The 23,664-nt window shown below is 40.5% G+C and overlaps 4 protein-coding genes across 4 annotated transcripts; 3 read left to right on the top strand and 1 right to left on the bottom strand.

The window, feature by feature from the left end:
* Positions 1 to 29: 29 nt before the first annotated feature.
* Triagg1_5794 (uncharacterized protein) lies at positions 30 to 1,253 on the top strand (the record flags this gene model as incomplete). The annotated part of the gene is made up of 6 exons (XM_062900346.1): positions 30 to 75; positions 146 to 168; positions 234 to 244; positions 310 to 423; positions 498 to 1,116; positions 1,170 to 1,253. 6 exons carry the CDS (start codon positions 30 to 32, stop codon positions 1,251 to 1,253), a joined length of 897 nt encoding a protein of 298 aa, XP_062755306.1.
* Positions 1,254 to 8,075: 6,822 nt separating this feature from the next.
* Triagg1_5793 (uncharacterized protein) lies at positions 8,076 to 11,804 on the top strand (the record flags this gene model as incomplete). The annotated part of the gene is made up of 1 exon (XM_062900345.1): positions 8,076 to 11,804. One exon carries the CDS (start codon positions 8,076 to 8,078, stop codon positions 11,802 to 11,804), a length of 3,729 nt encoding a protein of 1,242 aa, XP_062755305.1.
* A 1,559-nt stretch (positions 11,805 to 13,363) lies between these two features.
* Positions 13,364 to 14,715, bottom strand: Triagg1_5792 (uncharacterized protein; the record flags this gene model as incomplete). Its single annotated transcript, XM_062900344.1, has 3 exons — positions 13,364 to 14,047; positions 14,103 to 14,320; positions 14,373 to 14,715. The coding sequence occupies 3 exons, from the start codon at positions 14,713 to 14,715 to the stop codon at positions 13,364 to 13,366; spliced, it is 1,245 nt and encodes a 414-aa protein (XP_062755304.1).
* A 4,399-nt stretch (positions 14,716 to 19,114) lies between these two features.
* On the top strand, positions 19,115 to 21,869 carry Triagg1_5791 (uncharacterized protein; the record flags this gene model as incomplete). Its single annotated transcript, XM_062900343.1, has 3 exons — positions 19,115 to 19,171; positions 19,250 to 19,345; positions 19,407 to 21,869. 3 exons carry the CDS (start codon positions 19,115 to 19,117, stop codon positions 21,867 to 21,869), a joined length of 2,616 nt encoding a protein of 871 aa, XP_062755303.1.
* Positions 21,870 to 23,664: the final 1,795 nt, after the last annotated feature.

Below are 23,664 nucleotides of genomic sequence, written 5' to 3'. Positions count from 1 at the left end.
CATCCAGGTTGAACAGCCAGTTCGTCAAGATGGCCGAGCCAAAGCCCCTTCCCTTCCAATACCAGTTTGCCGCAGGTACGCTCAGATGCTGCCCAGTTCGCTCCAACGCTACTTGATGGCAATTAATGACTGACAATACATTCAGGCGCAATTGCGGGCGTCTCGGAGGTGCGATTTGACCCCGTTACTCGTGACAGGAACCTCAGCTAACGATTCATCTTTTCTTTCAATAGATTCTAACCATGTACGTTGCTCGGCATCCTTTACGCTCACCAACCTGAGTAGCCATACTTACAAATCGCCGTGCAGGTATCCTTTGGATGTGGTCAAGACTAGAGTTCAGCTGCAGACTGGCTCGGGCTCAGGTGCCGAAGCCTACAATGGCATGCTTGACTGCTTCAAGAAGATCATCAAGCACGAAGGGTAGGTCATTTTCTTCTCTTCTATTGCTCGGCTTCTGCCATCTCCTTTGGAGCTCCCTTCTCACAGAGACGCAGGTTTTCACGTCTCTACCGCGGCATCACCGCTCCGATTCTGATGGAAGCCCCCAAGCGAGCCACCAAGTTTGCTGCCAACGACGAATGGGGCAAGGTCTACCGCAAGATGTTTGGCGTCGACAAGATGAACCAGTCATTGTCGGTCCTCACCGGTGCTACCGCAGGTGCCACCGAAGCCATCGTTGTCGTTCCATTCGAGCTGGTCAAGATTCGTCTGCAAGACAAGGCATCTGCTGGAAAATACAACGGCATGGTGGATTGTGTTGTCAAGATTGTTAAGAACGAGGGCCCCCTCACCCTTTACCAAGGTCTTGAGAGCACAATGTGGCGACACATTCTCTGGAACGCCGGCTACTTTGGCTGTATCTTCCAGGTCCGGCAATTGCTTCCCAAGGCTGAGACCGGCCGCGGCAAGATAGGCAACGACTTGATCTCTGGTGCTATCGGTGGAACCATTGGAACCATTCTCAACACTCCCCTCGACGTCGTCAAGAGCAGAATTCAGAATACTCCCAAGGTGCCCGGTCAGATTCCCAAGTACAACTGGGCTTTCCCCTCCGTGGTGACTGTTTTCAGGGAAGAAGGTTTCGGTGCTTTATACAAGGGCTTCTTGCCCAAGGTGAGCCTTTCTTGTCCGTTTATGGATATCCTACATTTACTCACCTCTTCTAGGTTCTCCGTCTCGGGCCTGGAGGCGGTATCCTGTTGGTCGTTTTCACCACCGTCATGGACACTTTCCGCAAGTGGCAATCATAGAAACAGATTATGGCATTGGAAAAGCAACATTAGAGAAACTGGTAGGGCCGTCGGATGGCCCGCAACGTCGACTTGACACACTATGCTTAGAGAACTTGACGCTCAGCATTTAGACGATTTCCTCTTGGATTAGATAGGTACTATATCTCCTTTCGTTTATCTACAGCGCCGTGTGGCAGAATTTAGGCGGTCGGTCACGTTGACGTGGCTCTTTCACATTTTATGCAAGTGAATCTTGGACTTTACATTATGCTTGGATTTTTCATCTAAAAAGGCTACTTATACTCACAATAACATTATGTAAGTTATTTTTATACAAAAACATAAATTACCTACTTATTAATAGCTAAGAGCTAAAAAGAAATATAATTATTAAAAAAACAAAAAGAAAAAAAAGTAAACTAAAGAAAATATTTAAGAAGCCCGCGGCACTTTTGCTTATATAAAATTATTAGGTAATACTAATAAATCCCAGGGGAGTTAGAAAAAATATACCCCTAAGTATAAATTACTTAAAGTAGAAATTCTTAGTAAATTTAACTACTAAGATATTTTATATTAGAGAGTTAGGGCCTAAATTATTTAATTTATATATTTTCTTTACTTAGGTTTTCTATAGTAATAGGGTTTAAGGGGGGGGATTTTTTTAATTTCTTAATAGTAATATAATTATTAAAAGTTAGGTTAGTAAAAGAGAGTAAAAAGGTATAAGAGTAAGTTTATAAAGGCTTTATATTAAGTATATAAAATAGGTATATAAAGGTAATTATATTTATTTTTAACTTTTTATAATTTTATAAAACTTATAATTATTATATAATATTTATTATTATACTAAAGGCTATATAACTTTTAGTTTATATTTTCCTAGTGTAATTAAAATAATTTTATAATATAAATACTAAGCTTTATTATAAAGTTAATATATTTTTAAAGCTTTAATATTAAGTTTATTATTTAGCTTTAATATATTACTTTTTTTTTTAAAGTATTACCTTATGTAACGGGATTATAGCACTATGCTTACCCCCGCACGTGACCCTAGACTCGCTACCTTTTCCCTATATATTCCCCTACTAATCCTTTTCTCAAAAGGATTAAGTTTAAGTCTTCTTATATCAGAATACTTACCTTGATTACTATCTGCCTGATCTACCCTATATTCTGTGACAAAGCTATTTATATAATAGTTAAAACTTTTTTAACTTAAAAAATTAAATTAAGGTATAATTTTAATTTTAAGTTAAAATAAAAACCTTAGGATATATAATTAACTAAAGCTTTTTTTAATTTAATTATTTTAGTTATTATTTACTTATTATTATAAAATCTCCTTAGGAAGCTTAATAAATAATTATAACTTAGTTTTTTTTTTACTTTTTAATTTTTAAAATTTACTTTTTAAAATAATTTATTTATTAAGTTAGTTTTTTTAAGTTTATATTTAATTATAAAATTATAAAGTAATAACTTCTTTAGCTATAATACTTACTTATTAAATAGCTTTTTTTTTTAATAAAATAATTATAATTTAGGTAGTTTATAAAAACCTAAATTAAGTAGTTTATATATATTATATAATATTACTAAGTTTAAAATACTTTTATAATTATTAATATTTTAATATTTAGTATTATATAATTTTACTTAGCTTTATTAAGCTTTTATAATAAATATATAATAAAATATTAATTATTATTTTATAATTATAAAAAAATAATATTAATTATAAAATTTAATATATTAGTTTTAATTTATAATTTTACTTTTAAATTAAAATATATTAATACTAAGGCTTTTAAAAATTTTTATTTTAAAAACTTAAAAGCTATAATTTTATTACTCCTTAGCTAAAAATTCTTTTTATTTTTTTTATAAATTATATTTATTAAGGGAGCTATTATTTTATTATACTCCTTAATAAATTATTTATAAAAATTTATAAAATTAAAAAATAAAAGGATTTTTATAATATTATATAATAATAATTAAGCTACTATAGCTTTAATATAATTATATTTTATATAAATTCCCTTAGGGTTAATTATAAACCCTAAGTATATTATTATATTAGTATAAAATTTATATTTCTTAAGGTTTATATATAGCCTATATTTTATTAATTAATTAAGGATTATATAAATATAGTTTTTATATTTTATAAAATTATTATTATATATTAAAATATTATTAAAATATATAATATAAATATAATTTACTAATTTATAAAAAACTTAGTTAATATAACTTTAGAAAGTTATAAAAGTATTAATTAATTTAAATAATATAATTTAGTATTTAAAATACTTATAGTAATATTAAAATATTATTTTTTACTTATTTTTTTTATAAATATAAATTTAATAATATATATTCTTAAGGTTAAGTTTTATATATATTTTTATTTTCTTTAAGTAATTTAAAATTTTATAAATTAATAATAAAAGTACTTAATTTTTATAAATTACTTAGTTTAATATATAATAATTAATATAAAAATATAACTTTTTTTTTTAATATAAAAAATATTAATATTTTTATTAAATTACTAAATTTTTAAATTTAATTTTTTTTTTATTTTTTATAAATACTTTTTTAAAACCTTAAGCTTATTATTTATAAAAAAGTAAATAAAGCTTTATAATAATATTATACTAAGTTTAATATTAATAATATATATTAAGTTATTAAAAAATATAAATTTTATAATTATATTTTTATTAAAATTTTTTATATAATTTAAGTATTTAAAAAGTAATTTTTTTATTTTTTTTTATTATAATTTTTTAATATTTAGTTTTTAGTATATAAGTAAAAGGGGTATTTTATATATTTTTTTTTTAAATTTATTTTTCTAATACTTTATATTAAAATTATTTTTATTTTTACTTTTTTATTTTATTTATATATTTATTTATAAAATATTATAATTTTAAAGTTTTTTTTTAAAAGTTAGTAATATTATTATTTTAATAAGTAATAAATATTTAAGTTAATTATATTATATTATAATTTACTTAAAAAAATATTATTATTTATATTTACTATAATAAAAAAGGGAACTTAAAACTATTTTATTACTTTTTAATTATTAGTTATTTTATATAACTTTATTATAATACTTTATATATTACTTACTTTTTCTTTATTAAATAAATAAAGCTTAATTTTATAAAGTAAAATTTAATTAAGTAATATAAGTTACTATTATATTATATTAATATTATTATTAAAATTTAATATAAAAGTTACTTTTATTTATTTATTTTTTATTTTTATTTTTAAATATTTTTTTATAATTAAGTTATAGTTTTTAATATTAATAATAAACTTAAGTAATAGAAAAGTAATTTTAATATAACCTTATATTTTTCTTAAGGTAGGGATAAAGTTAACTTTAAAATTTAGGCTTTTATTATTAATAAAATTATTATAATATTTTATTATATAGTATTTATTATTATATTTTTTATAATTAAGTATAATATATATATTTTTAAAGTATAATTTATTATATTTTTAATAAGTTAGCCTTAAAATAAATTTATTTTTTAATATATTTAGCTTTATAAAAATACCTTTTTAAAATATAGTAGCTTTATTAATATTACCTTTTTATTAATTATTTTTTTATAATTTTTAAAAATTATTATTTTTTTATTTTTTTTTTAATTATAGTTTTTAAAATTTTATAATTTATTATTATAGTTTATTACCTTAGCTTATTTTTCTATATTATAAAAGTTTAATTAAGTTATAAAAAGTTTAATATTAAAAATACTTTTATATAAAAAGGTAAAGTATTTATTAATAAACTAAGAAATATAAAAGTTATTTAAAAAGTTACTTAAGATTTTATTAAAAATTACTTTAAACTTTCTTAAGAAAACTTAAAATAATTTACTTTTATTTTAATTAATATTATTTAATAATATAGTTATATTAAATATATAAGTAATTTTATTATTAATATTATTTTTATATTACTTTATATATTAATTATATATTAAATTACTAAAAAAGTATTAATATTTTTTATTTTAAAAAAAAATTTATTATTATTTTATATTTTTTTTAAAGTAGTTATTAATATATTAAATTTTATAAAAGTCTTTAATAAACTATTTCTTTTTAAGTTTAAATTAATTACTTAAATATATAAAATATATTTAAAACTTTATTTAATTTTTATTTTTAAATTTTAAAGTTAATATTTAAATTTTTTTTTATATATTAAAGTAAATTTACTTTAGTTTTACTTTAACCTTAGGTTTTAAAAAGTTAAAGTTAAAAGTAAAATTCTTTTTATTTTTAATTACTTAAAAATATTAAATTTTTTTTTTTTTTTATAATTTTACTATAATAATAATATATTTTTATAATTTATTAAGTAAAAAAAACTTATATAAATTTAAACTAAGGGTTTTTTTTTTAATAAAAAAGCTATATTAAGGGGTTTTTTTAATAATAATATTATAATACTAACTTATAAAATAACTTATAATAATATTTATAATTATATTACTTATTAAGTTTATAAAATTATAGTTTTATAATTATTAAAATATAATTTATATATATAAGTATTATTAATAATTATTTTTATTTTTAATAATTTTTTTACTTTTTTATAAATAAAAAAATAAATTTATTAAAAATTAAATTAATAAAAAAAAGTAAAAAAATATAAAAGTAAGTTTATAAAAGCTTTATATTAAGTATATAAAATAAATATATAAAGGTAATTATATTTATTTTTAACTTTTTATAATTTTATAAAACTTATAGTTATTATATAATACCTACTACTACGCTAAGGGCTATATAGCCTTTAGTCTATGCCTTCCTAGCGTAGTTAAAGTAATTTTATAACGTAAACACTAAGCCCTACTGTAAGGTTAATGCGTTTTTAAGGCCTTAATATTAAGTCTATTACTTGGCTCTGATAATAGTAGTTTAATATATTAATAGTTAGTATAGTTATATATTAATTATATAGTAATAGTAAAAAAGTATTACTAATGCTGGATATAGTAGCCGGTAGATTAATATAATATTCTAGGAATTAGTGGTTTTGCTTAAGATATTAAGATTTAGTTACTTAATATTATATTTAATTAAGTAATAATATTTATTATTATAAGTTCTTTATGTATTTTATATTATATTACCTCGCTTCTTTAGTTATTTTACTTCAGTAACTTATTATTTAAGACTAACGGCCCGGAGCAACGGCCCGACTTAGAATTTAACAAGCGTAAAGCTCGCGGTCAGCATGTCATGGAATTATTGAACGACTCCCACGTGTACATGTAGTTAACCTCACCCATTCCAAGGCTGTGACTTCACCAGAATATATTATTTATTTATAAGGGATTGGCATCCCCATTAATGAAGAACAAAACCAGAAAGCGTTCAAAATAGTGTCCTTCTTTCCCAGCAAGCAGTAGAAGAAAAACCCTTGGACGGGTCGTTGCGTTGTCGGAACCTTGTCCGAAAAACAAAAAACCCCCTTTCTCACTCCACTTCACCCGTCCCATCGTCTCAATCCATCAAATACCACGGTAGGTTTTTGCTCCGACTTTCGTGGCGCTCCGATGTCCATATCCCCCCCCCCTTTTTCCCCTTCAGAAGTAGCCATCAATCCTCCAGATCTTATTGGGCGACGGCCCGTTAACGTTTGCGGTATGTACTCGGGGTAACCTTCAAGCCTGGGTAACGTGTCTGGTAGTCTCTTGCATTATCCGTATCATATTAAAAATGAGAGGTTTGACAGTTGTAGGGAATAAGGCGAAGTAGTCGTCAGTGCGGTCTCGCGCAGGAATAGGACCGTGCTATAACTCTCTCTTCAAAGTCGGCAGGCACCGCCTTATACAATGCTCGTAAAAGGATCAGACCCGGCCTTGTAGCCCCAGCGGAGCAGTTGTAGAGACGATGTTTAGAGATCTGTGTTCGCGACCATCTCGTGTGGCGGAAGTCGAACTCGATATTTACAGTGCGCATGACCCGTCGCTCGCCTTCAGATAAGTTCAACGCGTGCGCCCAGTAGGCTTGTACACACGCAATACCGTCAGAGTAGCTGATGTGGTTCTTGTCAAAGATCAAATTGGCTATATCCAAAGGTTCGATGGTGTCTGCCTGCGCCATAATTGCGTGGTGATGCCGATTTTCGCAATGGTACTGGCGGGAATTTGGCGACAGTCTGCTGGCAACGTGCCGCTGTGTGGTTGTGAGTGAGAGAAGGAGAGGAGACAAAGAAAGGAAGAATTTAATAAATAAATATTACTTTGGTGGCCGACCTGTTTGCTGGTAGTGGTGATTAGGAGTGTCTGCCAGCTGCAGTTGTCCAAACTTCGGTTGACTCTTTTGGACAAAGTCAGCTCGCAGAACTAGGAACACTGTAGAATCTGCTGGAAATTGCGGAGGAGAGAGGTAAGAGTTTTTAAGGTGCACGATACATGAAAATATATGTGCAGTTGCTGCAAAACGCTGGCACTTTGCTCCCGCCAGCCACCTGTCATTCTCCGCCTCGCCATCACTCTGTGAGCGGTGTGCACGGATTTCGAAACTTCCCCCTCTTTCTAATCCTTCCCCCTCTTGTCTCTTCTCTTACTTTCTTCTTTTCTCCCAAGCCTCATCAGCTTCTTCCCTCTAGACCTGATCCTTGGCTGGCGATAGTCCCCACCAGTTTCGAATAAGGTAGCTACATGCACTGGACGGTAAGTTCGTATCATCAATCATCCTTTGCCCTGTCTCCCTGCTACTTCAATCACCTCATATGTTCAAACATCCCATGTCCATACCTGACAATGTATAGGTACCATGGGCGACTTACGAGTCTTCAAGGGCCTCGTGGCACGAGATCACCCGGTTTCGGGGTTTGGTATATACTCCACCGCCAACACGCTCATAGCTGAGACGACTAGAGCTTGGAACCCAGAACCTACTTTCAAGACGCAAAAGGTTCTCGGACGTTGTCTATATATGATGCCATCTTCAACGAAGACAGAGCCCCCCAAGAAGAATACAAAGAGCGAACCCGCTCCCTATATGGGTTTATCGACAAATCTGCAGGGAGCAGTGTTCGCGACTAAGGCCGTTCGCAAGAAAAAGGGTGAACCTTCAGACAACGAAATATTGGGACAGGCTTCGGATATAAACAAGTTCAATTTCAGAGGCGTCGACTTCAAGGTCACTCCCAAGCATCAGTGGGCAGGACAGTGTTTCCTGCCGCACTACCTCTCGACCTCCCCAGCAAATTTGACAGCTTATAAGAGATTAGCCTCCGGGGAGCCATTGGAAAGTATCTTGCCGGACCCACAAGAGCGGAAGAGATATTTGAAGGAGTATGAAGAATTCTCGGCTCGGTTGAAACAGGGGAAGGCACCAAGGCCACCTGCTCTCGTCCCTATTTCAGCAGCCGATGACACGGCCGGTTTATACGGGCCGAGTGATACTGTCCCAAAGACTACGCAAAAATCTTGCAACGCGTCTGTGCTAAAGAGGGACGAAGAGGCATTCTCTGGACACCAATTCGAGGTCCCATATTTAGCAGTACTACAGTTCCCCGAAGAGCTGCTCTACATGCTTGAAGCTTTCGCTGCCGCGCATCCGCACGATCACCTCCCTATGCCAGGCATGCTCATTACTATTATACAATGGAAAGACATATTAAAGAGTGACGACCGGCTGCTTGAGGAATTCATGAGAACAAACAAGCGAAACAAAAGGGCATACTCAGATGTGCCTATAGCTCACCTAGCATTTTGCCTCATCTACAACTCACACCGAATCCGCTATACCGAATGGGCAGAGCTAGCAGAGTTCCCGCACTTGCTCAGATTCACCCATCGAGCTATTGAAACAGATCTTTTGAGTGCCGGTTGGTTAGACATTGATGAAACTGCCTTGGATCAGCAGCGAATCTTCGAACTTTTGGATGAGGTCAAATCGGTGGTGCCGGGCATCTCCCCCGGGTTGCGACTCACCATAATGCCTTGGCAGATGCCAGGAACGAAAATGCCAGGAATGTACGGCCCGGGCTCCCCGCCCCCTATTGAACCCATCGAGATGGCTTTGACAGGCCTCACAAGTGTCTCCTACTATGGAATTCCTGATTACAGTCCGCCTGGTGTGGCTCAAGACGGAAGTGACACCGCGTCGTTCTCCAAACATTACAAGCTTGGAGACAAATACGTGAATCTATCTCTCCCAGAATGGGCTTGGGATGATTGCAAAGCTGAACTCACAGATTACCAGGGGCGATCCGCGGCGGACTTCAGAGATGACTTTTTCTATCCACATTGGGAGGTAAACAAGCTTCACTCACCTACGTACTGGAGAAACAAGCCAAAGGCACCGCCTGAAGCCGATTATCCCCGATATAAGGAGATGATGCAGTTTTGGGCACAGCACGAAATCCATGCTCACTTGTCTTGGGCGGAAGGGAAGCAAGAGGCCAAGAGATTGGCTCCAGGACATCGCTCGCTTTCCAAGCTACGCTATCTTGTAATGAAGGCAATGTATGACGAAGAAGGAGATGTGGCTTTCATAAGAAACAAGATCGACGCCGTCTCAGAGCGACACCCAATACAACAGGATGACATTGAGCGAAATGTTCCCCTGGCTCTGGGACGCCTGTTGGGTTTGGAAGCTCCTGACGACGATGATGTCATGGCTTTGAGATCCTGTGTGAACCTATGGTATGGATACTATAATCCCAGATCCACTACCATGAGAGGCTTAGGATTAGCGTTTGAGTATAGCACAGGCATCATGAATGCCCTGAAACTTGCTCAAGTGGGAGATCCCGCTACTTTTCAAAGAGTTAGACAGGAGGGCACAAAGTGGCTGGATAGATTTGTGGCCCTCCGGCAGGATGCGAGGTATGTTCGATGGCTGAATGCTTGGAGAAGCCAGTTTCCCGAGGTCATGGTCCATGATGGCGACGCGAGAGAGCATCATATACCACCAGTCCCCGAACAACAATCCCTTCAACCGCCCTCGGAGCCAGCCTTCAACAACGTGGATGAAACCGCCCGTGCAAACGGTCCGTCTCCAAGCGAACCAGCGCCTCAGCTTACTCCAGATGATACATCTCTCCAGCCTATGTTGGCCGAGCAGGAACCCACTGTGGAACAACTATCAACGCTTGAAGATAATTCTCACTCTATTGCGGATCATGGCCAGAGTCTGGCACTTCAGTCCACCATTGAACAATCCGACCAGCAAATGCTGGATATACATGAACAAATTCCAGCCCCAGATGGACAGGCCTCAACTATGGAATATCACGACCAGTCTGACCAGGAAATGTGGGATATACATGAACAAATTCCAGCCCCAGATGGACAGGCCTCAACTATGGAATATCACGACCAGTCTGACCAGGAAATGTGGGATATACATGAACAAACCCCAGCCCCAGATGGACAGTCCCCAAGTGTGGAATACAACACGCCAGATCCGGAGGGTCATGCTCAACTCCCAGAAGTCACGATAGGAACCCCTGATGAGCAAGACCAGACAACTATGCAAGCATCAACCGTGCCAACAGAGAGCGCGTGGACCCCCCCACGAGTGTTATCCATGATGAAGGAACTAGTAGTGGCCAGAGAGCTGCCACTAGAGCTAGCACAACACGTCTCAGACTTGAGCAATGGCTGGAATCGGTCGAGATCATGGCCAGACTTGATCGATGAGATGGATTTGATACTAGACCTGATCAGTGACACACATCCAAAACCAATACCACCACACTTGGCAGAGGCTGTGGCCGATTGGGAGCGAAATATCGACGATAGACACCCTACGCATCAAGCTTCAGGCCAGCAATCACCATTCCCTGAGGAACACCCGCAAAAGCCTGACGAGCAACCTTCTCCGTCCAAACTTGTTGGTTCACCGCCTCAGTCTACCTTGAATGATCAGGCCCTGGTAGAATGGGAAGCAGATAACTACCCTAAGAGCACCGCCCGTGAGAACGGCCCGAGGGGACACACTCTCCAATTTGTCTCAGGCGAACAAGTTCACCAGTCTGCCCTGAGCCACCAAGCGCCAGATGCAATGGGGCTCTCGGCAGTCCCTCCTCAGCACAATGCAGAGCAGTTGGAACAACTACAACAAGACCAACAAGCCTCCCTGAGTGGGCAGAGTTTCGACTACCAGACCCCAGCTCCAGAGGAGCAGCCTTTAATTACAGATGAGTACCATCTTCATCAAGCTTCTGGTCATCAGACTTCTGAGACCGATTTGCCTGTCCAAGAGCACTCAGAGGGCGAATCCTTGCCCTCGCCGACACCTAAGTCTGAGACCCAGGACCTGGAGCAAGTGATGCTTCTTGTTGATGAACTGATGAGGGGTAGAGGGCCCGAGATTCCTGCTGATTTGCGAAACCGCGGCCGATTGCTGAGAATAGACTGGAGGGAAGACGGCGTCTTTCCCGATGACGATGATCTGGCAAGCTTGATACAAGGGTTAGCTGATGGTTACCAGGGAGATATGCCAAGCCATTTGAGAGATGTCATGGCTTGTTGGGTGGACGCTAATTAGCTGTCTGCATACAACCAAGAGCCGGCGTTACAAGGGCAATCTCCGACCTCTCAGCCGACTGTTGAGACTTGGGAGACCTAGGACTTGGAACTTGGTGGACGAAGCAACAAACATCACGCTAGATCCAAGAGAGAGACAAGTGCGTCATCAGGAGCTGAAGCACAATTGGCCCAAGTGGAGGGTATGGCGTTCCATCCATCCTCGGGCTCGATTGGTGCAACAATTTGCGGAGGACTTTCCGAATACTACAGAACAACACTTTAGAGAGGCCATCGCCCTATGGGAGGAATAACTAGGCGACAGTAAGGAAGAGTCATTTCCAGCACATTTTTTTGGAATCTCGGATAGATTATCCTGAGATCGGGATCAAAGGCATACATCGGCTACAAAAGGGGTGATCAGGAGGCTATCTAGGCGATGCGGAGGCAAGGAGTTCATCTAGGCAATTGGGCAAAATAGGGGAATGGAGATTTTCTTTACTGGAGAAACATTTGCTTGCGGAGATTGAGATGGTTATTTTCTATTGGGAAGGGGGCGTGCCAGGATGCGAATAGTTTAGTTATTATACGCCGAGAGATGCTTTGGGCATTTAACATGATATACCTAGGCGTAGCTTCATCAGGTAGCAGAGTTGTTCTCTTTTTTTCAATGGCTAACGTTCTATTAGCTAATTAAACCCAATCAGTTTACTCCTCGTCTTTTCTTCGTACACGGCCCGATTACACGGCCCGTGATTCTCCTTTCTGAAGGATATATTTTCTCGTTTTTACACACGGCCCGATCACACGGCCCGTGAATCATTCTCCCAAGAGTATTATATATCTTCGTTTCTTTTCACATAATCCAACTACGCCGCCTATGATTTTTGTTTGGAAGCATTGTTATATATGGATCCTTTTTTTCTCTTCACACAGCCTAATAGCACTGCCTGTGAATTTCTTTTTCCCTCTAGGAGTTTCATATGTGTTCCTTTCCTTTCACGCAACCAGATCATGCAGCAAGTAATATATGATGGACAAGCTTTAATAACCTTAGTCCCTGGCTGTTACGGCCTGGTAGTTCCTGCTGCTACAACGTCTGATAAAAATACCGTTTATACGCAAAGTTATAAGTCCACCTTAATATATAATCATCTAGCAACCAAGGAAGAAATTTCTATTGGGTATTATTTATCTAACCTTTAGGTAGAACCTGTTTATCATCTTTTCCACTCATACTTTTCTAAACTGTATTCCCGTTATCACCATTGGTCACCAATACACTAACATATCTATGCTGGTAGCATTTAGTTGCATACAACTGATCGCCAGATAGCATGATGGTCTTTACCAACAACAAGGCGTAGGGCGAAACAACCTTTTCTATACTTCGCTTAAATCTAGAGACTTCAATCGAGCAGTGAATCCTCTTTTGGAGGGAGAGTTTTCGACAGAACAACTTTTCGCATAAGGATTTTTGGCGGGAGAACCTTTGGTGGGAGCTTCGCGTGTTGATCTGAAGGAATCGGGCAATTTTTGGTATTCAATCGGCAATTGAAGCTGCTCTGGGTCCTCGTAGTTCTAGGGCGTCGACTCAGTCCACTCTTTAATAAGGCGCTTGCAAAGAGCCAGATCTTCATCCCACGGGTCGTGATACTCCTTGTCCAGCTCATCAATATATCCTGCGGCTCCGGAAAGCGCTGCGAGTCGAATCGTTGCCCATTGCAAATCGATCATGAGCTTCATTTTTGGAGCTTCTTCTGGGTGAACTGGAATCTCAAAAACTTGGCCTGTGGTAAGGGACCGACCGGAGCTCGCTCTGGTAGCCTTGACGAATCCATTGTCGTCAGAAACTGTACGCTGCATTGCTTCGAGTGCTTCAGGAATGGTGCACTTCTGTTGGCGATCAAGCCCATTCCGGGGCATCCAGTGAAATTGAAGTTGTACAATTGATGCTTCCTTGTTCTTTGGGATAGTACCAAGATATTTTAGTGCAAAGTAACCCTCAGCCCACCAAGCATGAAGTTGGTGATTGAGACACAACATATTCCATGCTTTGTCTGACCAACCACGATTCTTCGACATATCAGTGAGAGTGTTATAGTCCTTGGTTCCAGATAGAAGTCCGTAGATAAGATGGCCACACGTTTTTGAGAAGAAATCCATTGCCGCATCTGTGGCGCCTATGGAAAACGGAAGGACATGGCATACTTCAGGCATTGCTGTTTGCATGAGAAGACACGCATTCCCATCTCGCACCAGGCACTATAATATAACAAGTGTCAGAAATAGCCTAGGATACTGAATGGGAATCGCGTACCTTTTTGCGCTCACTTGCATCCCTGTAGGTTTTCTTCGGGTTGACTCGAGCGGCGCCAGCTTGGCTCTCTTTATCGTTCTTCGCAGAGGTGGCAGGGGTGGCAGGGCCCTCGACAGAGCCCTCGACAGAGCCCTCGACAGAGCCAGTGATGGAGCCCCTAACAGAACCTGCAACAGAACTCGCAGCAGACGCAGTTCCAGGTATTCTACCTCTCATCACTGTATGTCTAGTTAGCAATGAAACATAGGACGAGCCTTGAACGGGCCTCACTGAAAAATAAAGTCGCCTCAATGAGTTCAGTGGAGAATTCCTTTTGAATCGTACCGTGGAACATTTCCTTAAAACTCGTTAGGAAGTTAAGAGGCAGGAGCAGCAACGTCGCGAACTGCAAGTAGTTCAGCTGGGGCTCATCACCATCTCGTTCTGGCGTAAGCTTTTTCCGAATATCGTCGATCGCTTGTAGCCTAACTTCTAGATCTTCCACGGGTAAAAGGCTGGTAACTGGCGCGCATTTTGGCCTGTCAGCCAAAAAGTTCAACAGATCTTTCTTGTCTTCTGCCTTGGTCGTCTCATCGGCGAGGAACTCGCCTAGAGCGGGCGTAACCCTATCCATGGTAATGATTTACTTATAGGCTTGGGGCGACGGAGAGAAGTAAGTAAGGTAGTGGGAAGTTGAGAAAGTAGCTGGTTGGAAGATTAAGCGCTGAACACGGGGTAGAGCTGGGCTTATATATATTATAGTAGGGCTGGTGAAAGTTTATCTTTGCCATTTTGCGCCACCTACCTCACTTTCTACTCACCTGGTGCAGATGGCAGTTTTAAACCAAGCAAGTACCTTTCGGGCGCCGGCGGTGGTTGGCGTTGTGGAAGGCGTTTAGTAATGGCTCTGGTTTATAATAAATAAAAAGATATTATATAAATAAAAAAAATTTAATTTAATTATAATTAATTTTTATTTTTTTAAGTTTTTATATAATTATATTATATTTTAGTAAATAATTATAAATAATTATTTAATTAAGGTTATTACTTATTTTTTTAATAAATTTTAAAATATTTTAAAATTTAAATTATTTATAATATTAATATTAATTATTATAAATAACTTTTTTATTTTAGAATTACTTTTATTTATTTTTTTAATTTATAAATACTTTTTTATTATATTTATTTATATTTCTTTTAAGTATAAAAAATAAATTATTTAAAAAAAAACTACTTATAAAAAAACCTTTATATATATAGCCTTTAATTAATTAGCTAGTCCAATTAATTATATATATATAATTATATAAATTTTATTTATTATTTTAAGTTATTTTATTAACTTTTTTAATAATTTTCTTAATTTTTTTACTTAACTTAGGGTTTTTAATACCTTTTAGTTAATTTAATTTATATTTTACTTTACTTAGCTTTAGTTTTTTTTAAAGCTTTTAATTATAAATTTATAATTTCATTAATTATAAATTTAATTATTTACTTAGCTATTTTAGTATTTTTTTAAATTAAAGTTAAATTATAATTATTACTTAGGAGCTTTTATAATAATAATAATAATATTACTCTAAAACTTATATAAAATAGCTATTTCTAATCCCTTTATATATTTCCTTATATAAAAAAAACTTCTTAAATAAAAAAGAAACCTATATATAGTATTTTTACTTTAAAAATAACTTATAGCTACCTTAATTTTAGCTTTTTAAAAAAAGTATATTACAATATAAAAAAAATTTTTAGCCCTTATAGTTTTTATTATTATAAATAATAATTTCCTTTTATTTTTTTAATTTTTTTATATTTAGCCTAAATATAAATTATAAAGCTATTACTTTTATTTTTTTATTTAAAATAAAGTAAAGCTTTACTTTAGTTCTATAATTAATTTACTTTTTTTTATTCTTAACTTTATTTATTTTTTTATTATTTAATTATTTAAAATTATTTAATTTTACTTTTTATATATATATAATTAATCCTTAGGCTAAGGTATATTTATACTTATTCTAAGGGCTTATTAATATAATTAAATATTATATTTATTTTTATAAATAACTTTTTTAATTTTTAAAATTTATTTATTTTTATTTTAAATTACTTAAGGTAACTTATATACTTAATTTTTTTATATTAAAGGCTTTTTTTTTTAAATATATTAAGCTGAGTTTTTCCCTTTTTCTTAATATAATTATACTTTATTATTATTTACTAAGCTCTTCCACCAAGTTAAAAAAACCACTTAACGCGAAACCGTCGCGCCAGACGCGCCTCAAAACCTAAAGCAGCCCCCCACTGCACTCATCTGGCCCAATCTCATTACCCTGGGCTATCCCAGCCTCCATTTGCCCAAAAACCTTGGGCTTAACCCTTTTTTAATTTTAATATTTAAAAAAATATTATTTTATTAATTTAATTATTTTTTAATTATTTTTTAATATTATAATTTATTTAAAATAGCTTTTACTAAAGTATATATTTATTCTTTTATTAAGTAAACTTTGTGAGTATAAGTAATATAAAAGTACTGCTCTATATCTCCCACCAAAATTTAGGGTGTTGGATAATAGACTTGGGGGGCTGGATATAGAATCCCTAATTTTAGGGCTCAGCGAACGGCTGTGCGACACCAATCACGAGCGTGTCTTTGTCCCACAGGCACTTGGATTGCAAGGACCAGGCCGTGAGGATTTGTTTGTGATGAGGAGTGGATTGGGCGGAGCACGTATTGACGGGCATCGTGAGCTTTTATTGCTTACTGTAACAGCAGTCCTAGGTACCTAGATACCATGCAATCTTCTGTGCTACTAAGTTGGCTACCTACTAAGGTAGGTACAACTCTAAGGTGATACTGAGCCGTGCCGAAATAAGCAATTGATCAATCTTGATTCTATTTTCCGTGTCCATGCCCAATTTCGCCAATTGCCACTACCTTGCGTGCTCGGCGGCCAGGATTTGTTAATCTCAGTCGCCCTCCCTGGCAAGCCTCGATTGATCTGATCCGGCCATCCCTTTGCGGCTAGCCCCAGCTGTTGCGTGAATCCATCGAATCGCGAACAAGGCCCGTGGTAGGTACCTTAGGTAGTATGGTGGCATTGATGTAAATGGAGTGCATGGCCATTATTGTACAGGGTACACGTACTTTGCTGCCCGGGCATCATGCATGTTATGCCAGGTACCGTGGCGGTACGTCGCCTCGACAACTCCCCCCAAAAAGCCCGCCAGCCGGAGGGAAATCGGATCCATCCATCCATCATGAATCAATGCCCGCCCGGGCTTCTGACATGGCGGGCGGGCCAACCACAGCTGCGCGATAGGACCCCCACAGGCTTCGGCGTGCTCGCTCGCTGAGGTCACAGCGCAAGAGGCGTGCTGGAAGCTGCCCTGCAGGCCCATTCGAACCGCGCTGGCTTCAGCGGTGTGGTCGGCTGTGGGCGGGTTGGCTGGTGGTTGCGTCAGAGGTTCTCAGTACCGGTTAAGGCGCATGTAGTTGGGATGTACTGTAGCGACTCAGTTTGATCCGACGCAGGGCGATTTTTGGAAGATGCTGAGGCACCGTTTATATCGTCACGGCTTGAGGAGAATTGGCGCACCAATGTACAGATCGACCCCCAGCAGTACTAGGTACCCAGCAGACTGCACCTGTACCTGGACTCTTTGATATCGTTGATATCGTGCTCGGAAGCACGAGACCAATAACTGGAGCTGACATGTGCCGACCCCCGTACCTCCAGGTACCTGCCAGGTACTTGTCCGCGGCCCTGGTTGACCTCGACTCTCTAACAGCTGGGCTTCAATAGCACTTTAGCGCCCCCAGTGCTCCGTGCTCCGTATTGTCCATGGTACTGCACTACCTCCCCGGTACATGCCCACTACCACATCGCCTCAGCTACGTGCTCTCTCCACCAACCTCGCCCGTCCCCCGGCTTTCTCTCAAACCTTATCAGCCGGGCTGACGAGAGAAGAAGCATCAAATCTTTATTCTTTCATCCACCCAAACATCCCCGGATCCAGCCCAGAGCTCACCGCTTACTACAAGGGCTTTCAAAGTGCGAGCGCGGCGTTGACGAGGCCCGTTGTGCTTCTGCAGCTTCTCTGCGCGCTGTCGGATGACGAAGGGCCCTGTACCTGATACCCTGGCCTGCTATCACGGGGTCGGACGAGTGCCGGGGCGAGTGACTCTTGTGCTAAAAGGAGCTCGCGTCCTGTGACGATACCCCGTCTCCACAGACAGACTTTATCGATTCGAGACAAGTTGGAATCTTGGGGGATCGCAACACCTCGTCGCTCTCTCTCTTCCTCCTCTGGGCATTGCATTGGGATGCCGAGTGAGTGCTTGCGGATAGCATAGCTGTAGCGTCGTCACTTTTGCCCATCCGACTTGTGCTGGCCGCTTCTGCGTTGCGTTGCGTTGGCTGCCTGCCTGTCGAGCCCATCAAGACCCTTTCATCAGGTCTCTCCCCCCTCTGCTGCCTGGCGAGTTAGCCAAGGTTGCCTCATCCCGCGGACCACGATTGACCAGTCATCGGCCTCAGTTTGCCCATTGACTGCATCGCACGGAATTGGGTTGGAGTTTGTGCCTTGCTGCCCATAATCACACCTGCTCGAAGCGAGCGGCCGCCGCACGAGAGAGCGGACGAGCATTCCCTTGGATCCTGTCGAAATCAACGCCCACGCCAACGATGGAAGAGCAGTCTCAGTTCCAGACCGACACCCCTATCCGAGTTTGATCGACTGCCGTCCGTTTGTTTCTCTCTCATCGACAGGAAACACCTTGGTCTCGAGAGCCGATACAGGCTACTTTTCCCCTCCTCTCCCCCCTCCCCCCTCCCCCCTCCCTCCTCCTCCTCTTCTCTTGAGCAGCCATGCATCAGCAAGGCCGGGTGCCACCAAGGCTCGCCTCGCCAGCTAGATCACCCATGCGATCCAACAGCCTGCGAGAGGGCGCTGTGGGATCTCGTCCGCGGGCGGGATCGAGCCTATCTGCCAGGGAATCAGCGAGCTCACCAACGATGGAGCAAACCGGACCGCCGGCCGAGTCAATAAAGAAGTTGGATCAGATAGTCCAGGTAGGTTGGATCAGGGCTCTGTTGAGGACGAGTGTCTCTATATAGGTTTCAATGGGCTAACCTTGCTTGTGCCGGCAGAACTTCCACACCAAAATGGCTGCCGTCGTTGTCGCCTCGCGCATGAAAGTTAAGCCAATCCACGGCGCCAATGGCGTACCAAAGATTAATAAATGGGTATGGCCCAAACTATGTGTGTAGGGATGGAAAAGCTAGTTGTCTGACCATGCTGCTACAGTACCAGATCGAAACCGAAGAGATTGACGAGTTTAGGGAAGAGCTGAGGATATGGAAGAATTGCGGCAGCCTTGAGAACCGCCCTCCACCCATGATCATCGAAGTTTATCTCGATGCGTCGACGCTCAAGGACAGCCAGAGTCTTGTCATCATCGACGAGGACGGGAAGCGCTGGGATGTCCTAGAGCAGCTCGCTGCGTCGACATCTTCGAGTGGCAGTGATTCCCTCACTAACATTAGAAGGCCGACTGAAGTTATACTGGAGCGATGGCGCGTGGAACTCAAATCGATTGTCGACAAACCTTTGGACGACTTCGGACCCATTTTACCTACCATTTACAAAAAAGCCATCGTTTTCTTCCGATCTCTGTTTGTCGCCACCAAACTATTGCCCGCCTGGAAATTTGCCAGCCAAGGCGCTGTTAAAAACTCTCACCCGGCCTTGATTCCCCAGTGCCGGATTCGAATGTCGGACCCGGACAGGTCAAGGCCTGACCTCTTGAAGAATTCCATCGACGGGAGAAGGGATGCAGTGACGGAGTACATGTTTGGAGATCTCGAGGTACCTGTTGGCAGGTTATGCACTTCTGTGATTTATCGAAACGACTGCACATTCCGCGTTGACGACGCCGAGTCACTTTTGAGCTCCCGTTTTATGGGAGTTGATGAGAATTTCTTCAAGCCATCATTACCACAGCGACATATGGCTGAGGCGGGCTCACTGAGAGACCACCGCCGGGGAGTAAGCGTGAACGACGTTCACCAGACATATGGTAGTCTGTCCACCTTTCACGGCGATGGTCCCATGGGAACGAGCCCTATATCCGCGCTCCGTGCGGTCAAGCCGCCTGGCTCGGATACGAGCTCGCCGCCGGCATCACTTCCGCGTCAAACGGACAATGGGGTAGCGCCTCATTCACTGCCGATATCAGGGCGAGCGTCTGCAGCAAGACCCACAGCCCGCGTTGGAGAAGATCGAAGAAGGCCCTCTATATCTTTTCAACCATTTAAAGCTGGATCCCTATCGGGATCTCCCGTTCCCCGGCACACTGACCCAGAATCGCCCGCATCTCTCACTAGACCTAGCTTACCGTCCCTCCGACAACCAGGAAACCGATCTTCGTTGACCGCGGGTATGCCGGCCTCGCTTCGCGGACCTACTTCCTTAAACACCACCGAATCACCTATAATAGGATCCCCACGACCCGCATCCGCCAGCAGATATAGCAGCAGCTTCACGCACCGGAGGGGGCGATTATCGATTGGTGGCACGAGTCGGATGGGCGATGAAGAGCAGGGCAGCAGCGGGAGGCAGAGCCTGGCCTCATCGATTGCGCAACCAGGATCCGGATTTCTCGCCGAGGTTGGAGCGGCCAGCTATAGTTCGCTGCAGACTGAGGAGGACGATATCTCTGATTTCCTAAAGGCTCTGGACAGCAAAAAGACTCTAAAGTCATTCGAGCCGAGCAAGAAAGGAGAATCAGCAACGAACAGAACGGTAGCCCAGCTGTCCAAGTTCCAAATGATGAGGGAGTCCAACAACGCCTTGACCGAGTCAATGACTTCTTCGATGCAGCTTAATCGGTCCTCAACTGTTTCAAGCAGGCAGCTCGCAAATTTGACTGGCATCGGTGGAACGATTTCGCTATCTACATCTTCTTCTCCCGGAAAACCAGTGTCACCGCATACGCCGCATACGCCCGCTATCCCATCTCGCCTCAGTGAGAATTCGATTATAGACTATACACCGGCGACCTATACGAGGGTAGAGCCGCCTGCGAGAGGCTCATCACAAGCTAGAGCAGCAGGGTCGACTCAGGACGGTACGACGGCGATTGATATTCCTCTGTCCCCCAGACTGAGTACCCATCACCGCCGCTCAAGCTCTGTTGCTCAGCAGGTCCGGGCTGCAACTGATGACGACGAGGCCGATCTGCCGTTTGCCACGCATCGAAGCATTAGTCTCGGGGCAAACGATAGGGAGCCGCCGACTCTGAGCACACTTCTCGGCCGACAAATGCAGTTGGAAGAGGAGCTACCCGGACAGCAAGAAGACCCGTCCAGCCCGCTTCGGCCGGTGGCTGACATTCAGACTGCCGCGTCATCGGACGTGATGCAACGAGGCTCGGCGAGCGACACACCCCCGGATGGCTTTATTTCTGCGACGCAGCCAAGCTCCCCCTTCCATCGGCGACGGTATGTAGGGATGGCAAGTGGCCGTCGAAGCACCCCTCCGCACTCTTCTCGAGGCAGCTTTGCTGGGTCGACTAGTAGGCTTGGTCGCCCAGACGATGAGGCTGTTGGTGAAGAGCCGCTAGTCTTTACTCTCTCTGAGATGGACGCTCTGGGGAGGCGAAGCTTGGAAGAAAGCCGCGGCGGTAGCGGTAGCGGCAGCGGCACTGCATCCACTGAACGACCCCATTTCGAGCCACGAGGCACGACTCGAAGAGGATGGGCCGAGTGATGCTGAGAAACTCACACGAGACTTTACTTTTGCTGGCTAAAGATTGATTGATTGATTGCACAGATTGTTGATAGACTCATCATCTTGCTTTTTTTTTTTTTAAAAAAAAAAGCCCTCCAGTGCCAGGCTTTTGAGACAGCATTTTGTTCTAATGATTGATTGGATATTTGATTTTGGGGCGTTGATGGTATTTCCTTATAAAATTGTCGCTCTTCTCGCCTCTCTTTCTCTTTTATCCTTTCTCTTCCTTTTCCTTTTATCAGGCTCCTTCTTTTTTATTATTCTTTCTTTTTGGATACCGGTAACATGGAACCCCCCACAACGGGCACGGGGATTTAGGGTTGCATTTTTTCTTCCTTTTTCTTTTTTTACTCTTTGGACCTTATCTTCTCCTCCCTTTGGCCGGCGAGCTATTTCTGCTGTGTTGTTATTAGTATTACGGCCTAGAGAGCCTGTGTGTATATATCGGCAGGGGGGACGAAATGGACGAACGAGACGGGTTTGGACAGGTACTACAGGCAGAGCTTGACACGATGTTTGGATCTACGATGAAGTGCTGCACTGGGGAGTATATGGGGCCTCGAGGCAATGTACAAAGTAGGCGAAGATTTCTTTTCTTAAAAGACTGGAATTTGAGAAGTACATCTGTTTGATTGTTTGACTGGTGCAGTTTGTTGCGTCTACTTGTGAGGGCATACCTAGGTACCTCGGTAGATACGGGGCTCTTATGTCTTCTGCTGTGTGAAATGAAGGTAGACACGCAATGGGTGAAGCTCCCCGGCTTATCTTGCCTGTGTTGGATGCGTCTGTACGGGGTGATTCGTGAGAGGGTTCGCTATCCTGAATACGTGGCCTGGCTGTTTTATCACGAGATTTCAGTTTATTTTGTACTCAAAAGGGTTGACGAAGCTTGGTGCGGATTGGACATCCATTGATGGGGCGGAATGACGAAGATAAGGCGGGATGGGCGTGGCGTTGGAGTGGCGCGGCCAACCACGTAATGCGTAGTGACAACTGGGGCTGCTCAGCTGCTGAGCCTCTGCTGTGAGGATGACGGACTCGACTGTAAGCTTTATTACAAGGTTGCATGCAAATCTATGTACGGCAAGGCACATGCCCATCTTGCGGCTGGTGGACTGTATTATTCCATTGATGTTGATGAAACTGATTAATAAAATATGAAAGAAAACAATAATGAATTGCTAAATTTACTTCTCTTTGTCCATCTACCCGATGGAGCCTGTTCAAGTATCGCTTCGCTGGACATTAAATACTCCCAGGTACAAGCCGCGGGTACGGAGGCCTGGATGCTCGCTGCGGATGACGAGGCGAGGTACTTGTGCACCCGGGACCTGCTGCGCGAACGCATGGCTGCATTCGCCGGCAGACAAGGTACCCGGTCCAGCAATTCTGGAGGTGCGAGGCCAGTGTCGCAACTCTGAGCGGGTACCCGCCTGGCCTCGCCACGTACCTACATGTACATGCATGTGCGCACTGGGTGGTTCACAAAGGTCCATGCTATTCTAGGCTAAACCAAGGCAGAGAGGCACCTAACACTATTAGAACTGCTCAACTCAGACTCGACACCTCCACGATCCTGCTCTTCTCCCACTCGGCATCCTGTCGTCACCTGCTTCATCCGTGGCCGATAAGAAGCTTCCGTATCTCCTGCGAGCTTCAGCAATATCCGTTCGCCCAACTGCCAAACCCCCGAGCGACCGCATCTCGAGCTGCTGCCTTAGCCTCAGCCTAGACCTTTCGACCAACGTCATACCTCTAGTCGTCAGCAGCAGCC

Source organism: Trichoderma aggressivum (genome assembly GCF_033847375.1).
Source record: "Trichoderma aggressivum f. europaeum strain CBS 100526 chromosome Unknown scaffold_021, whole genome shotgun sequence".
Taxonomy (NCBI): Eukaryota; Fungi; Ascomycota; class Sordariomycetes; order Hypocreales; family Hypocreaceae; genus Trichoderma; species Trichoderma aggressivum.
Note: the sequence above shows the minus strand (reverse complement) of the source record. Positions and strands in the feature narration are given on the sequence as shown.